Below are 19,104 nucleotides of genomic sequence, written 5' to 3' on the forward strand. Positions count from 1 at the left end.
GAATGTGATATATTTGCAAGAACAAGAACCATATACAGGCAGTCCCCAAGTTATGAACAAGATAGGTTCTGTAGGCTTGTTCTTAAGTTGAATGTGTACATTTTTAAGTGTAACTCCAGCCAAATGTATGTGCATGTGTACATATATGTATGCATGTAAGCTCTAGATAGCATACTGAAAGATTAACACCCCTGTGGTGTGTGTTTTGCTGTCCGTGCCTCTGTTCAGAAGATTTCACCTCACTTTCTGTCCCTGTGATAATTGGATTTTGAAAAATTTGGCTTGTTGTGGAAACAAAGATTGGTGATAAAGCTTCTATGGAGCCACCTTTTCCCCTTGATAACTGTTTCAGGAGTGAATTTTTCCCTTCATAGGAGTAGATTTCTCTCACTGCCTGTTGTCTTGCTCCCGTTCCTAACTATGAGTAATTTATAAGTTGGATGTTTGAAACGCTGGGACTGCCTGTACTGTAACATCAGAAAACTCTGGTTCAAACTACATTCCAATTTGAGTGAATGGGGAAAATAGTGATATCAGGATATTGATTGGAACAAGGATGCAAATTAGGAGAAATCCAAGAGGAAGATGTCTTAAGCTCCCCAGCTGTATTACTTTGTATTTCAATTTGCCTTCTGTTCTAACACCAGCAAATCTGTTTGCATTTCTCGCAAGAGACATTGATATTAACAAATGTAATAGCATAACTAATGTGTATGATATATAGTAGTGCTTTAATAAGAAAAGAAAAAAGGTCACAATAGCAGAGGGCTAGATCAATAGCAAGGAAAAACACTGAAGACACCTGTCCAAACTAAATTGCAGATTAATACCATTATAAGGCATTACTGTCTAGACATCTTCATAACCGAAGCAGAAAAAGTTAAAATTACACCTAGTATGGAGCTTACATTTTACTATTGAGAGGTTGGATGCTATTTAGAATCTTTTCTGCATTATAGGCAACACCAGCCCTGACTGTGAAGTGGAATATTTATCAGGGACAGCCAACAGCAGGAAATAGGCTGTAAGCAGCTCAACCAGTTTCCTGCATGTTATTTTTAGGGGTTAAGACTGAGCAAAATAAGAAAATAGTGGGTTTTGTTTTGTGGGGTTTTTTTGCATTAACACTGAACCATGGAGCAGCAGCCACCTTCAAAGGTGTTGCAAAGCAATTCATTTCCCGTCCTCCACTCCACCCATGTTCCACAGAAGGAACATCATCCCACTGACCAATCTTCACCTACTTTTGTGGATGTAATATCTGGGCCCATATGCCCCTGCCCCCAACTCAAGCAGAATGGGAAAAGACGATGGAGACAATGTGCTAAAATCCAGTTGCTGGTGGGTGAAATTTAAAACACGCACACACACAAACAGAAATTAGGACAGAAGAAGAAACGGTTGAGAAATTGATTTGTGTTATTTTTATCGGTTGGTGCAAAAATGGGGTGAAATTGCAAGTAATGTCACAAACAACCCACGTACTATTCTAGAATTTAGTTTGAGGAGTCACAATTGTGTGGTCCTCCATGCTGCTGGCCTTCGACATTCAGCAGCTCTTTCCAGCATGTGAGGAACTGTAGTTCAACATCAGGGAACCACACTATTTTTACTCTTACTCTAGTTACATGCTGTAAACATCTATTCTGCTGCATGTTAAGTAGACTTGGGTGCAATGTGAATTGTAATGGATTTGTGTGTTCAAGAGGACTTCTGCACAAATTTGAACCATATCAAAGTCACTTTCCCAGCTTTTTAAAAATAAATGCTACTTTTATCACAGGGACATTCCATGAAAATCATTGTCAAGGACTCCAGACTCAATCCAAAGAGAGCAAGTGTAGATGAGCTTATAGAAGAAACACAAATAAAAAGACAGACATTAGCTGTACAATTAGAGGGAAAATCCAAAGTAATAGACAAGAACGCAGAAAATTTTGAGAGTACAGATGTCATAACATTTATTAAGAGGCATGCTACAACTAGAGTTGTTAGAAAAAGAGTTAAGTATAGGTACTCAAGTAATAATCAGCAAATACACAAAACTCAAAAGAAATGGAGCATACGGCAGTGTACAGAAGTTCAAATTAACCATGCACTACTCAGTTAGAAAATAGGTTTCTTTAATATTTCAACTTCTTTGCATTTATAACATCAAGTCATCTCAACAACATGGAATCCTTTTCCCCCTCCAATGCCACAAGCTGTTTAACAAATGAAAGCTGGTACTGTTGCTTATCAAAATATACAAGACAATTGATGTTTTTTTAAATATAAAAACCATTTTATACTTGTTCCCAAAAACCTTTTTTTGCCAGGTAAAAAATGTTGTTACAAATATTTACAGCATTTTCTTGTGTTATATGAATATTTTTACAAACTTAAAAAGGGATTCATGAACACATGAAAAGTTAGGGAATGTCTGACTCCTGCAAGCGTGCACCTTTTAAAAAACTCTGAATACAGTACTAAGTATCCACTACTCTCCTGCCTTACGTCATTACATTTGGTTCACATTTTTTTAAAAAAAATCTAATTTTTCATAAAGTAGTCCATTTACCACCAGCATTCATATAAAAGGTCACTTCACATTGAGTCTTGTGGAAAATTAGTGAGAAAGCGGGAGAAAGAAAAAGCAAACTGGCAAGATGTCTCAGTAAAACCAGAGCAGACAATCTTTGGTCATTGCAATGAGGTGACAATCTGATACAACAATTTGCTTTGTATTTTGAGAAGATGAATTGTTTCCTGGAACCGGAGGATGAATTGGGAAAAGAGCATGGTTGAGAGATGAACCTACATACGTAAACCGGTTGTTTTTCATTATAATCCCAAATACTGCACATAGATCCAAGAATTCAAAGTTCTGTCACCCTTCATTTATAAAGAAGGCTCTCTGTGTATGAAGACACTCGATATTTTATTATAGTTAAGGGTTAAATTGGCAACCACAACCCAGATATTGAGGAGCTTAACTTGAATTCTTGCATGGTGCAGCATGATTCATGTTACAATGGTAGGAAGAAAAAAGTTAATAAACTCCAATGAAACAGTTAGCAACTGACTGACTGCACATATGGACAGTTCATGGGTCATTTGGTATTTTACTATATAAATACATTTTCTTGCAAACAGGAGTATTGAGTCTAAAGACTGAAAGAGATAGCAAAAAAATTACACGTCTACTGAAGGCACATAAACTTTGGTCCCATTTTTATCTTTTGTAAAAACCCTGAAATTAAAATTTTAGACATTTTTTATTTTTTCAAATAATTTCTAATTGTGAAGATTTGTTGAAAAATCAAAAAAACAGTTTCAAATACAACATACAGATCTCGTTGCAAAGACAATTAGGATGTTGTTTTCTTCAAGAAAATCTCTGTGCAACCTGAACAGTTTTCAGCACAAATGTTTGATAAACTGGTAGTTTTTTGTCAAAGTTACCAGCCCTCAAAAAAAAAGTCAAGGCAAAAAAATGGCTTTAGAACAGTTTTAACTTCTCAGCCCCTCCTTTGAAAATAGCAGTACACACAACATTTAACAGGATGAAGACTGAAATGGCATACCTCGGGTTCATTATTCTCAGAAGACCACACCAAGAAGCTTTATTGAACTCTGTGGTGGTGAGATGGGCTTGCCCTTTGTCAAATTCATGCTACTGCTGTATTTCATGACAACTCCATTGTACAGTTTCAAGGCTACATCTGGATTATATAGGCACAAAGAGCCCTCAAGATATTCTCCAAGCACAATAACAACATATGATGGGAGACAAGAAAGGCAACCAAGTTTGGGCAAGGCATACAATGAATGTTTCTCAACTTATGGAGAAGATCTTTTGTTGATCGGCGGTACACGGAAAACTTTGTCATTACCGATTAAAATTTCCACTCTTTGTCAAATTTAGCAACAAGGAGTCCAACACATGGTGGGTTTTGAAGGATCTACACAGCCATGCTATGCCTGGGGGCAAGTTTTCTACTTGTGGGATTCTCCAGCAACAGTGCAGACCACCACCACAACAATGAAATAAAATTTGAATTATCTAGAAACCTACCTCTTTTTAAGAAATATTTTAAAAATTTTAATATGGAGGAGAGAGGGCTCTGACATATTTAAAAGGTGACATATTATTGCTGGAAGCTACCAGAATAAGAAACTCATATATCTTTTTTGCCAGAAACAGGAGAGCCCGGCCAAGTTGGGGGAACCATTGTGTGTAAGAAAGCATGGGGCTCACAGGAAGCTCCAGGGCTGCACCTTTTCCACGTTTGAACTACACCTGCATGAAATCACATTAAGTAGTTCTCAAATTGGATTTTTATTCCAGTTTGTATTCAAAACTAGCAGCAGCAAGTCTTTCAGAGTGACTGCTATTATGGCTTAGCCACAACAAGTAAGTAATGATAGGCAACTGCAGGTGTCCACTTGATCAAAATTCATGTTAATATAATTCGTAAAACTAAGTCTTCCATAACACTGAGGAGCTTGGGACTTGGTTATTTTTGAAGCCATTTTTATTCTGTGGTGCTGTAAATTGTTTCTTTGATTTCCTTTAAAAGGATCCCCTCTTGTGATGAGTAGAAGCTTTCATTTTAACTTCACTCAAGAAAACGTTCACCCAGTATGCTAAAAAGGCACCTTCACTGAAGCTGCACGATATGCAAATATATTGTAATTTGATTAGAAGCCAAAATATTATCAAGCCCTAACACACATCACAAATTCAACAGGAGACAGAAATGCCTGACACACAGGAGATTGTAACTTGAACAGTATTACAAAGTAATGACAAGGGCCACACGGTGCTAAATCTCAGCCATTTTATCCTCAATGAGTGAGAGAACAGAAAGGACTAATTTGACAAACTGCATGCTAGGAACGATCAAGTAGACTAGAAAACTGGCTATCATATATCAAGGTGCTTCACAAGGAGATTGGTGAATGGATGTTACTCAATAACCACACCTTTTAGAGCACCTTGCTTTTGCAGGACACTTGCTACAGCCACAAATGATGTATCCTGCAATAAAGGAATGAATGGGCAAGCAAATGGTCAAGTTAGCTATTGTCTTCATACCAGTTCAAAGACTTGCCTTCTATAGTATTTGATGAAAGTCAAGCTAACTATTGATGCAAACCAAATTACTATTTTAAATGCAAACGAAGTGAGTACTGCCATTTCTCACATTTGCGCTTCACAAAAATATAACCTTGCAAAATAAGATCAACCCCTAAATGCTGAACACACATGCACTACAACCAAGATGATTTATACAGAATAGTATATGATTATGACAAGACCACACAACAATATTCAAAACAAAATTTCAAACAAGGTTTCCCAGCATATCTGTAATTGTATGCCCTACAACTCAGACTGCAGGCAGTACAGAAATATCTCTTAGGGACTAAGTGAAGCTATTTTTCATGTTAAGTTGACCATTTATTTCTCTGTTAACACTACAAAGTTGCATTTTTTAGATTAGTTAAATCAATAAATTAAATGCCTGCAATGTGTATCAATATACACATCTAATATTTCACACAGCACACGCACGCACACACGCACACACATTCCATTCTTGATATTATACATGCTAATGCTCAGTCTCAGAACCTGGTTTTTTCCTGCTTCAGTTACATTCATCAACTCCAATAACATCCCCCCTTTGTAGCAGCATTTAAACGCATGGTGAGCAGATACCTTAGCAAGTTACAAGGAGGAGGCATATTCATTGGGACTCTGATTCAAGCTATTTCACTAATGTTTAAGTTGGCTGTCATCCTGAACATGCTCACTTGGAGCCGTGGTCCACTGAAATCAATGGAACAAAACAGACGTATTTCAGATCAAGTGCCATGCCAACAGTAGGGACCAGCTGGATCATTTTGCTTAACTGAGAAAAGATCTTAGCCCATTAGGCTTTTGTTTATGTTGTTATTTTGAAACAGCTGTGAAGGCATGCTGAACTGCGAAACGGGGGTCAGTTATTAGTGGGTGCCAGCACAATGTTACACAGAGAAACTCATCTGGTGATATAACGAAATGCACGTGCTAATGAAGTGTCCAAGGTTGATTTTTAGCTAATTTCCAAATATAGCTATATAAATTGAAGGAAGCAAGTGTCTCAGTGCCTATCCCATTATGCTACAATGATGTTACCCAATAACTTGCATTGCAATAGTAAATGACAAGTTACCTCTGTAAAAGGAACTTCCAAATAGATCTAAAGCTATGGAATGTTTTTTCTCTCTTTTTGCCAAGCAGTTGCTGATATTAACAGAACAAATCAACTTGCTAAAAATCCCAAAGACAATAAGCACACTACAAGCCATTACACTCCATTTCATTTCCTAAGTCTTTGCATCCATCTCCAAAACAACCTAAAGGAATAACCACCCTTATAAACAATCGAAAATTTCAGTAGACATAACATTTTGAGACATCTCTAAAAACATTGTATTACAATCATAGAAATAACCTGTGTGTAACTATATTTCACCAAAAAAATAATAAGATTGCATCTCATCTTCCTCTCCGAAAAGGAGTGAACATTCGGTACTGAAGTTACGATATTTATTAAGGAAAGCCAGTCTACAATTAATATAGCAAGCCCAGTACTGTTGGGTGAAAAGGAATCCTGAGGCAAAATATTCTCAGAGAGCCAATAGCTCAACAAGTCAGATACCCTCCAGAAACTGAAGAACATTCTTAAGAAACCAACAGTGGTATCACTCAAATGCAACTTCCAAAATATTATGAAAAGCTCTATAAGAATGTGCATCAGGTTATCTTCAGTTCCCACCTCCCCATCCCTGTACCAAAGCACCAAAAATCTGATTTGATTACTTATTAAAAACATTTCTGAAATCACCAGTTTAAAAACTAAGACAAAGGGGGGGGGGAAAAAACCTCACCAAGCCACAATACAGTTCGAAGATACTTCAGATAAAACTCTAAACTATTGTATCATTATAAGCACATAATAAGGCACATAAGAAATTAAGTAAATACACAGTAATTCTGATTTTAAGTATTAGAGATTATAGTGGTACAAAAAACCCTTGAGGTTTAATTTTATATTTTTAAACAAGACTTTACCAAAAATAACCTTTCTAAAAATTTGTCAAACCATATGACAGACCTGAATTTTTTTCCTTTAAGAGTGTAAACATTTTTTTCTGAAATAAATGTACAAAACTTGAAATCAGGACATATCTTTTCTTTTCATTTTCTCCAAAATTTTATTACACATCATTTCATAGTACTAAAAGCTAGTAACCTCTCCCACCATGATTTCATATCTAGTTAAAAGTGTGATCACTTTGGATCACATTAAGACAATTCATCTGTATCAATTACATCTTATATCTGGACTTTATTATTTCACTTCATGGAGAAAGAAGGCACTGCCTTTCTTCCAAATATTTCAAAACAGGCGCTGATTAACACATTAGTTAATTGGTCAAATAAATCCCCCCTCATCACAAAAAAGAATATTCTATATAAGTAGTGAGAAAGGCCATCTACTAAGTCAATTTTGAAAACATTCTTCAGATAGTTTAAAGGGACACAGAAATGTTGTGTAACATTATTTTGGAATAAACAATAAAATTATGTTCCTGAAATCATTAGAAAAGGAGGGGCCTCTACTGAAATTGTTATTAAATACTATAGAAGAAAAATTTGTGGAGGGCTATCAGCCCCTCAAACAGGAAAAGATATGGAAAGACCATCCCTTGATTTGTTACTGTGTATAGAATTACACACGAACCACTCAAGTTTCATTGTTTGAAGGATGCAGCGTTGGTTTTGGCTACTCCAGTCTCTGTCTGAAGAAGATTTTCACTGGTAATTGTGAGAAGAGTCTTAAAATGGAAAAGGTCACAGAATTGTCAGATTGTGGATTTGGAGAAGGAAACTCTGAGGTGATGGTTTTCTCCAAGGTCGTGATTATGAAGCTCAATAAGAGCCTGGATTGCTTCTTCCACAGAACCCAACTGGATGAGCGCCATTTTGCGATCTTTCCTAAAAGTGAAAGGAAAATAGTTCAATCTAATTCACATTACTTCCCCAAATCCTAATGAAATTACATTTAAAACACTATCTGAAACACAAGGCCACTTTGAGAACAAGGAATTTGGCATGATATAGTCCTATTATCTGTAGACATGTCATGTTGACCCCTTATCCTGATAACACCTCAGAAGAGAAATTGATGGGAAACTCAATTACTAGTTGGATGGCCTCCAAACAAAACAGATCTTCCTTCCATTTCAGCCTGAGAGTTCTGTTAAAACTAAAGTCTTCCTGCTATATTTTACATCTTCTGCCTTTTTATTTTGCAGTGAAAAGATGAAAAAAGAGCAAATTCATATAATTACATTTTGTTATTACATGACTAATTATTTTGACTCCTTGTTATTCCTCATTTCCTGTCTACAAGCAAGAAACTGATCAATTCCTTGCACAATCTGATTTTTAATAAGTTATTGTTGAAACTCACGGAAAGAATTTGAAGGCTTTCACAATACATCCAGTATCAGCAAAAAGATTCTTTAGGTCATCAACTGTGACAGAAGGCCTGTAAAATATAATTAATTCCCTGTGATCAGTTAAACAGCCAGATTAAAAAAACACACACACACACAAACACACACACACACAAAATGAACTGTAGAGCAGAGACAGGCAAATGCAAGGAATTATGGTCTCCACTGTGCCCTCAAAAAACCTTGGAAAACTGCACTTACCACCATCTACCCCACCCTTATTTTTTTTATTAAAAAAATAGTATGTATATATTCATCTAAAGTCAACCTCATCTATAATTCCAGGGCAGGTTTTGGAGCCAAATGATATATTTTGATATGACCCTTGGATAAGTCAAGAGTCATTCCACAGAGGAGGGCTGACCTTACTATCAAGCGACTGTTTTGAGTTTCATATGAAGGGAGGCAAACAGTTAACTGTTGTAAAACAGCATTTTCTATTCTGGGGTGGATTAATTCCTATTATGGATTAGGGAGCAAAATATCACTGGCTGGTCCTCCTCATATACTAATTACAGAACATCAATATACTTACGGAATGTTGGAGAGGTGCAAGGTTGCCGATGGTGGGAAAATATTTTGGAAGTTCTTTGACCCAGGCTTCTTGAAGCGATGCAAAGGGCTATTACTGTAGTCCTTCGTCAGACCTTGGTCCTCTTGTCCTTCACGAGGAAGTTGTACTGTCTGATGCTTAGAAAGTGTAACACGCAGCATCTTTCCATAAAGTTTTTGTCCATTTAGGTGATTCATGGCTAAAATAATTAAGTCAAGAGGTTAAGACCTGGAGAGAGAAGATGCAACAGCTACTCTACTGAATCTATACTTCTAAAATACACATGTCAAGTCATCACCTAGTGAATTATACACCCATTTCAGTTTACTTTGACCCTCAACTGCACATTGCACGCCTTCTAAAATAACAGATTTTCACTATATTTTCAGTGAATTCCTTGTGTAATCTTTAATCTTTCAAATTAAATGTGAAGAATTAGTCAGTAAAATACATTAAGCACCATTTATGAAACAAGCCCTCTTTTTGGTTAAAATCCATATTCTGATGTAGTGGAAGCAGCAGTGAATTTGAAACATTTAAACAAGCTGTTGTCATACAAATTTTAATCGTATGCAAAAACTATCACTGGAAACCATAATAGAAACAGAATAACTTTACAACATAAAAAAGAGTAAGGGAGGGTGAGAAAAAGGGAATATAACAGGATCCAGAAAAGATAGACTGCAATAGGATCCCTGAGTTTAAAACTCTCAGGTTCCCACAGAAACTGTCTTTTGGAAAGCAGATTTATTGTTACCATAGATCAACACTGACAGAAGTTAGGGAGAGAGATAAAGGAAAAAATGTGGCAGCACCTTTATGACAAACTGGTTTTGATTTTAGCATGACATTTTATGGATCTAAATCTTCTTTGGGTGCAGTAGCAAGTGTTATTAATGACTCAAGTATAAAATATATTTATACACCTATGGGAGTGACTGTAATAGGTGAGGCCCAACCCTTGTAAAATTTAAGGCAAGCGACATAATTTGAATCTTTCTGGATTCTATTCCCCTCATATAATTGTATAAATAAGCTTTATACTTGAGTACTCAATATCACTCTGGACTGCATCTGAAGAAGTGGGTTTATAGATCTACAAAAGCTCATGCTAAAACAAAGACCAGTTAATCTTAAAGGTGCTACCATATTCCTTTCTTCTGCCTCCTCCTCCTCCATTTTCTGCTGCAAGAGACTAACATGGCTACATCTTTGAAAACAGATTCAGTACACAGTATGAATTACTTATGTTTTATTGACATACTTAATACTTAGCTGGGGAAAATTTTGATTGAGGCCATGATATGGATCCTTAAGAACCACTATTGGTGAAAATTTGGTTGTTTATCCAGTGGGCCTGGCCCCATTCACTTTAACAGACAAGTTTCAGACAAAATGAAAAGCTATGTTGCAGGAGAAGCTGAGAAGCCTGGGGTTTCCACCACAGGCTTTAATAACCCTTGGATATGACAAAGTCAAATCCACCATTAAGCAAGCTCTCTGGGATGTGGAGTTACAAGGCCATCTGGTAGAAATGAACAGGTACTCAAAAATTAAAAAATAGCATGAGATGAAGAATTAGATATAATAACTATAAATCTGTACAATGTCTTTCCCTCTGTCCACTCAGCCCCCTCCCTCTTCCCTGGCAACAAACTAGATATTTGTAAGGAGTTAACCTACTAACAATAACTCCATTACCCCTACCCTTTCTGTTTCAGTTTTCCCCATCTGTTCCATTTTTCCCTTTTGTGTGAAAAAATCTGGAAATATTAAATAAAAATATTATAAACAAAAATATAGAATGAAGTTGTTTATTCCAGTGAGTTGCTTATGCAAGCTTGATATATCAAAAATTCAGGAAATCCTTTACCATTACCCAGATTTAATGTTCTGCCATCAGCACTACTGCAGAGTAGCTTTGCAGGCATCCATTACCATGAGCGAGCATGCCCATGCGGTTCTGGAGGAAGTGGAAACTGCCAGACAGGTCCTATCACATTGTCATTTCTACATTTGATCTGCTTTAATTACTCCTATTGTACAGAAGATCCCTGGCAGAAGTGATGAATACTATTTGAAATATATAATAGAGTATAGGGAATCATGAATCACTTCAATAGAGGTTACATTTTGTGCTGTAGTGATAAAATTAAGGAGTCAAATTGCGGATGATTTCAGTAGATAATGTTTTAACCTACATATTTTAATATCTATATTCATCTATTTTAATCAAGTGTCATGTGCAAACCATGCTTCAGATTCCTCATGTTTTAGACTTGTGGATATGTTTTAAATATGAAGCTGATTATGGTGGTTGTATATCTTGGACTTTCTGCTTTCAATGTTTTGAACTTCTGGTTTTAATGTTTTAAAAACCTCTTATTTAAACGTTTTAACATTTCAAACTCCTAGTCTTAGAGGGTAATAAAATTCATTTGTTCAATACCTAGTTGGGCTTGGGTTGCATCTGCCATTTGGACTAAGGCATTTTCCTTCTTATTAAACATGATTTTTACTCGATGGACATCTCCATAAACACCTGTAAAAATAAAGCATATTTTTAATGCATGCTGTGCAACAAGGTTCAAGTTACTCCTATTTAAGAGAGGAATATCATGTCTGTGTTATACTAAGGATATCTTCAAATATCAAAAGGTTAGGAGGCTGATGTTGTATGTCTTCAAGTAAACACTGGCTTATGGTGCCCCAAAATGATCTTATCTCAGGGTTTCTCTCAGAATTTGTTCAGAGAGGGTTTGCTCTAGCTTTCTTTTAAAATGGAGGGAGTGTGACGTACCCAAGTTTACCCCAAATTTTCATGGCCAAGAGAATATTCATACTCTTGTCTCCTAGTGTCCTAGTCCAACATTCAAAATCACTAAACCACACTGGCTTTTAGTAGTGCTATATGTATGTGTGTGTATATCTATATCTATCTATCTATCTATATTATACACACACACACACACACACTCAAATACAACCATATCTTGTGAGCCAAAAGTCACAAAGTGGTTTCAATATTTAATCACCTCTTTATTTCTTGTTTTAATGCATAATACCGTAGCATCATATACAGTATATATAGGAAATTACATTACATTACATGTAAAATCTGTTCAAAAAACATTTTCAAAGTTATTAAAACACCAGACACCTTAGTGACTTTTGACCCTTCCTCTATAAGTGTTCTTATAACAGAGAACACAATATAATTACTATGAAGTGATGCGAAGTAATTTTAAATTCTTAATAGGTACTTGAGCATTTGTGGTTTTTGGTATCTTGGGGGGGGGGGATCCTGGAACCAAACCACTATGGATACCAAACATCCACTTTATCATAACTGAAATATAGCTCTTTCCTGTCTGAAAACCAAAGGAGAAGGGGGCGTCTTCCCACTTTCCTGGGCACCTTAGCTTGTCTTGTTGCCTGGGAATGACTTCCGAAAGTTGGATACTGAATTACATCAAGCTCCTATATACTGTGGGGACATGCGGGGAAGAAGTAGGTTGGTCTACACATGTGCAATTCCATCTCTATCATCCTTCTACCAGAATATGTAACAAAGCTGACAGAAGCAATCAAAGACTTGAATCCAATAATTCACTTGAATGTGTAAGATCAATTGACTAGACATGTCTCTAACTTCTACTGATATGAAGTAATCCCTTTCATGAGTATTCCACCCTTTCCCAACTAAGAAATATGCTTTTATACAACTCCACCTATCAGAGACATATGTATCCTGCATACGATGTCTAATGATTGCATTAAAAGCTAATGGAAATGATGCAAGCATCAATGTATATTCCAAATATAATACTAACATCTGCAACTCACTCATATTCACTTTGAAATCCATCCCAGGAGAATGCTGGTATGTTCAATAAGTAACTGTTTAACTTGGAGACAGATTGATAGTTTCCTAGAGTCTCACAATTAATAATCATTTGCAGAAAACTTCCCATGTTTTGAAAAGAGGTGTTTTGACAACAGATGTCAAGAGGTCTTATACTTTCTATTAAATTTTGAAGCAGACATTCCTCAAAGGTAAATTATGGTTTGGGTTGTATTTTGCAGAGAAAGTAACTTACCGAACAGGATAAAGAGTCCATCTGGTGTAATTGCCTGCAAAAAATCACAACAGAGGTTGTTTTTTGTTTTTTAAAAATATATATTATATTAAAAAGGAAATTAAAAACCCCATCTAAATTACCCTGAAGCTGGCAGGGAAATGTAAAAAAAAATAACTATAGTCCAAGCAGGTATACTGAAACAACTTGCATGTGTCAGATATCTTATCTCCTCTGCACTAACACAATATGTAATTTCAATTATATTTTTCACTGATAATATTGGCTGTGATTTAATTTTAATTTAGATGATTTTTTTCGTGTCAGGAGCAACCAGAGTTGCTTCTGGAGTGAGAGAATTGGCCGTTTGCAAGGACGTTGCCCAGGGGACACCCGGATGTTTTTGATGTTTTACCATCCTTGTGGTAGGCTTCTCTCATGTCCCCGCATGGAGCTGGAGCTGATAGAGGGAGCTCATCCGCACTCTCCCTGGGTGGGATTCGAACCTGGCAGCCCAACCTTCAAATCACAAGGCTTTTATCCCCTAGACCACTGGAGGCTCCTTATTTAGATGATGCTAAATGTCATGCACTTAATTGACAACAAGTTTCAGCTACAAACTTGTTATTTCATACTTTACACTTACATCAGGATTGAGATTGCTAACAAGCAGAACAGAATTTCCTGGCATTCCATGAACCCCTGGGATAGCCATGCGCCCAGTCATGGTGGATGTGGTGATTGCAAGAGGCCCGAGTGCACTGGGAACACCTTGGACTGACAAACCTGAAAAAGTCAAGGGTTTGATAGAAATATTTTTTTTAAATGCAAGCACTTTGACTTTTAACTGTCACTCTGAAATGCAAATATAGTATGAAGCATTTTTAAGCAAAGGCATTAGAAATCAAGAAAAGGACCTCTAATAATCGTTCTCTTAAAACAAAGCACTAATAATACAAAGTTAGCCTTTATTCATATCAAAAAGAACTTACCTGCAGCTTGGGGAAAACCAATGGCAGGGGCAAAGCCAGCAGCCCCTGCATATGGTGAGGAGATGATCCCTGGAGTGCCTGAAAATAATAATAAATTAATTTAGATGGCAGCAAATTAATTTCTAGTGTGAACAGAAAACATATGAATTCCTCAAAATTCTTTGGATTAGACCGATGTGTTTTTAGAGGTACAGTACATACATTTAGTGCCACTACACATAAAAGTCCATGTGAGACTGCTGTTTTTCTCCATTTTCAAGCACCATGTACACAATCATGAAATTACTATTAGTGCAATTTGCCTAACTTCTTTCAGTTTAAGTATGGGTTACAGAAATATGCAGAAATTTGAGGCAATTGCTTCTCTGGGTTATTTCCAAGAACTAAAATTTCATTTTTGAACCTTCATTGAAGGGTGGCAAATATCTTCTTTCCATCATAAATCAACATTATACTTTTAGTTTATAAAGCCAATTGTTATTTTCACCAAATCAAATACATTCTCTGGGAGCTAATTATGGAAAAATATTTGATCAGAAAAATAGAGTTAAAGTGGAAATATAGCTCTAAAACAATAATAAATCTAGGCAAAGTCAGAATATGAAGAATTCATAACGTTTATAGCGAATACTCTGAACAAAGAAGCTCAGATAGCTTTTCAGGCATGTTCACATGACTGAATAGTAATACTTCTGAAATTAGCAGCAAATTGGCACATTCACAGTTGCAACCAATTCTCCCATCTGAATGAACTCAACAGCTTCTCATACCTCTTATCTTTAGTCACAATATGGTAGTTAAACAAATACTGCAGGACACTATGTATTTTACACTTATAATACATGACTAGTACTGGCAGTATAGGTATTATCATTTATTCACAGTTCTGATTCCATTGTAATTCATTATATAAGCAGCTGGCAACAAAGAGCTTTTTAGCCTGATAAGGCCTGCATGAATACTGATACCAAATACATACAATTCATATTATTTTCACCTAAAATAGAAACGATTTTAGCACACAACATGTAAACACTCCTTCACTATATTTTACAAAAGTAAGGATCTTAATTAAATAGTTAACCCACTAGATACTGGAATCCAGGTATGGGTAGTTGATGCTGAGATTAAGTCCTCTCAGTCTTGACATAAGAAACAGCTGCTATTTCAAAATCCTTAAAGCCAAGGTTGCGTTCTTGCTGCAGCTGTTTTGTGTATTAAGTTTACTATTATAAACATAATATTGAAAGAAAAAAATCATTAAATTCTACATTTCAACTTAGGGAAGCAGGATTTCACAGGTTAGAATGCAACCTATCCACAAAAAAGACAAATGCAGTTTTGTGAATTCTGTGTATATAACTTCTCACAGTAAACCACTAATGTGATGCTCTCAAGCCTGTCATAGAAACTTTTGTATATACTTCAGAAAGCATGAAAAATTGAAAAGGCTATGAAATGCTTGCAAATCAGAAAACGGGTTATATTTACACTTTAAGCAACAGCAAGTTTTCACAATAAATCAAACTCAGATTTTTCTTGTACAATTTGCTTTATGTCTTTTAAGATCTGCAGAAATTTAGGCTTCAATTGCAAGAAGGCACATTTATTTATTGAGCCAATTATCAAAAGCAATATTTATTTATTAATCTGTATTTTTCAAACCTATTACTCCAAAGTCATAGTGGGATCTAGACTTAATAAAAATACAGCTTTATTCAACACTTTTGAAAATATTAATCAGTCTAATGCTAAAATATAAAAGCAACATGTTCCACGCTCTTACAAAGACTTAATTCTTACCAAAAGCAGCAGCCATTGTGGGCTCAAGGGAAGGCTGCCCATCACCTGATGGAAGGTCCAAACGTGTAAAATCTCTGCTTTTATCATTGTTGTATTTTACATTAAGGCTTGTTAGTTTGGAGAAATCAATACGGAGAGTGCAGCAAGCATTGTAGATGTTTTGACCATCAAGAGCCTGGAGGAAGACAAAAAAAAATGATTATACAGGCAGCCTCCAAGTTACAAACAAGGTAGGTTCTGTATGTTTGTTCTTAAGCTGAATGTGTATGTAAGTCAGAAAAGGTATATTTTAAGTGTAACCCCAGCCAAATACAGATAAAGAGAGGGGCGAGAGCTTTGGATAGCATAGGGAAGGGTTAACACCTCTGTGGTGTATGTTTTGCCGTCCCTTTGATAACTGGATTTTGAAAATGTGGCTTGTTGTGGAAACATCTTTCTCCCATGATAACTCTCTCAAGACTGAATTTCCCTTCTGTGGGGTAGATTTCTCTCACCTAACTATGAGTCATTTGTAAGTTGGGTGTTTGTAACTCAGGGACTGCCTGTATTTATTCTATTGTTTAACCAGGTTTTATGATTACTTGACAGTCAATACTCATATCAATCTTGAACATGTCTGGGTAGGGCAGAAGTGCTCAAGTAGACATTTTTCGTTATTCACTATGATTTTCTAAGCCTTCTGTCTAATATACATTGTATTTTTTCAGGAACCATATTAATCATATAGTCTATTACCATTACATTGCTTGAGAGTTGAAAGAGTGTACAGTTTCAAAATAAATAATTGCATTTTTGTGCTTTCCCTTGGACATGCTGATAGCATTAATTTAATGGTATTCCTATTAAGAGTACTTATAGTCATGATGCTGTAACAATTAGAAATGCATTTATGTGTGTTTCTACTAACAGGTCCGAAACAGTGAAACCTACATATCCAAAATACAGCAATGATATTAACGGGACTGTGGATGAATTGCATTTTTGAGAATTATTTTCCCTCATTTTCTTTAATTATTGTTGTACACAGTTTACAATACTAACTTCAGTAACAATAGCAAATGTGTAACCTTCCCTAGAGACAAAATTAAAAGAAGGCCAAGAATATTCATTGCACTGCAGGGCCTCTAAGCAACTCTGTGTTTTGTACGATCCCCAAATTTCAGGAAGACGAGGGAGGGAGAAAGCAGTGTTGCCCATACCTGTGATATGCTCATTTTCAGCAGATAAGGGACAAACATCCTACAACAGAGCTTTCCAGACATTTCACGTCGATGACACACTTTTAAGACATGCATCATTTCTTAAGGGATATGTGTCCATATTCCTTATAAGAGATACGGACACATACATAAATTTTATATTTTCTGCTGAGAAATATAAAAGTAATGTTGCCTTATAAAGGATGGTGGTGATGGAAAGAGCACTGAAGCAAAGGCAAAGAAAAAGAGGAGAGAGAAAAACATCAGAAAGAGAAAAAGCACTGGGGTGTGAGCCTTGGGAAGATACACATGCACGTAGGAAATCCTTATTCACACTTTACTCTACTTACCATTCTTGCATAATGTGCATTCAATGGATCAGCATATTGAAGCAAGGCCTGAAACTGATTGTTCTTTGTGAAAGTGATGATCTTCAAAACTGTTCCAAACTTGGAGAAGATCTAAATCAAAACATAGTAAATTCATGCTGTCATTCTTTTTAAGAAAGTTTGAGATATCCCAAATAATCAGTGTGCTCTTTCTGAATTGGAGGCTTCATTATTCTGCTAAGAATATTACACCTGAATATTTGTCTTAAAATTATAAGTAAAAATATTATCCGAATGAAAATCTAGCTGTATTTTACTACACAAAAGTTAAGAGTCTGTCCAGTTATGTTTTCACAGTAAGAAAAGTGAAACAAAATTCACTCAGGCTTTATTATAAACATTGAGCCTAAATCTGTTTATTCTAGACCTCTCAGTGATTGTGATACCATTGACAATGTAATCCTTCTGGACTGCCTGACTGGTCTTGTATTTGAAACATCCATCCTATCCTGTGGATTTTGGCCTTCCATCTTATGGCTTTGCTATATAACATCTACTTGAAGTTATATTACTGGGCAAATATATGGACAAAAACACATGCTCATGTTTTTCACCTACTAATTCCAAATATGCTCTGGAACCCCTAAATGGATGCTTAGAGGTAGTTTCAAGATGAACAAAATCAAACCAGATGAAGCTTTAGCCAAATGAGACATATTTTAGATGGAAAAATCTGCTTGTCTCAATAGAGATTGCTCAAACAAATCATGCTGGTTGCTTGAGGTTCCCTCTATATTGGTGGTTCTCAACCTGTGGGTCGCCATGTGTTTTGGTCTACAACTCCCAGAAATCCAAGCCAGTTTACCAACTGTTAGGACTTCTGGAAGTTGAAGGTCAAAACATATGGGAACACACAGGTTGAGAAGCAGTGCTCTACATGGAAGCACAGGTAGTACCAAGGAGTCAAGAATGATATATAGCCTACAACTTTAGCTAGGTAACTTTACATGGGCTTCATTTATACATGTTCTAGTTATATCCAACTTACATAATTTGGAGCAGTTTCCTAGATGGAATTATTCCGGATGTGTTGTAGCCCATTTCAAAGTGGCACATCACTAATATCTGTAGCGTTCATGGACACCAGAGTTAGGTCTTTTTAGTGGCTCTCTATTACCCTTTGATATTATCTTGTGAGAGATATGCAGCTGAATTATTGAAAGCTTTCACGGCCGGAATCACTGGGGTGTTGTGTAGTTTCGGGGCTGTATGGCCGTGATCTAGCAGCATTTTCTCCTGATGTTTCGCCTGCATCTGTGGCTGGCATCTTCAGAGGATCTTTGGAAACCACACAACACCCCAGATATACAGCTTTTAGGGCTGCTTCTAAGAGGATTTATAAAATGGGTTTCCCCTCCTCACTTTGCTTGAATATTTTACAACTTTATTTTACAGGGTCAGGCTTTCTTCAGAACTGGGAAGCCCTGGCCCTTTAGCACTCTAACTGGAGGTCAGCTGTGACCAGAAGTGCTGCAGAATTCAAAGAGGCATGAATGGAGGGCTTAAGGGAGGAATGTGCCAAGTGGAAGGCGC

The 19,104-nt window shown here is 36.3% G+C and overlaps 1 protein-coding gene across 3 annotated transcripts in view; it reads right to left on the reverse strand.

The window, feature by feature from the left end:
- Positions 1-2,106: 2,106 nt before the first annotated feature.
- ptbp3 (polypyrimidine tract binding protein 3) overlaps positions 2,107-19,104 on the reverse strand; it is a 50,152-nt gene continuing 33,154 nt past the window's right edge. For all 3 annotated transcript variants that reach the window (XM_062971847.1, XM_062971848.1, XM_062971849.1), the window contains 9 exons: positions 17,533-17,643; positions 15,984-16,158; positions 14,181-14,258; positions 13,835-13,974; positions 13,210-13,243; positions 11,559-11,651; positions 9,092-9,308; positions 8,511-8,588; positions 2,107-8,032 (listed from right to left, as the gene is read on the reverse strand). In XM_062971847.1, coding sequence (XP_062827917.1) covers positions 7,900-8,032; positions 8,511-8,588; positions 9,092-9,308; positions 11,559-11,651; positions 13,210-13,243; positions 13,835-13,974; positions 14,181-14,258; positions 15,984-16,158; positions 17,533-17,643 — 1,059 coding nt within the window. In that variant the 3' untranslated portion in view covers positions 2,107-7,899. The remainder of the gene's footprint in view (positions 8,033-8,510; positions 8,589-9,091; positions 9,309-11,558; positions 11,652-13,209; positions 13,244-13,834; positions 13,975-14,180; positions 14,259-15,983; positions 16,159-17,532; positions 17,644-19,104) is intronic.

The sequence above is a fragment of the Anolis carolinensis genome, chromosome 2 (assembly GCF_035594765.1).
Source record: "Anolis carolinensis isolate JA03-04 chromosome 2, rAnoCar3.1.pri, whole genome shotgun sequence".
NCBI classification, from domain to species: Eukaryota; Metazoa; Chordata; class Lepidosauria; order Squamata; family Dactyloidae; genus Anolis; species Anolis carolinensis.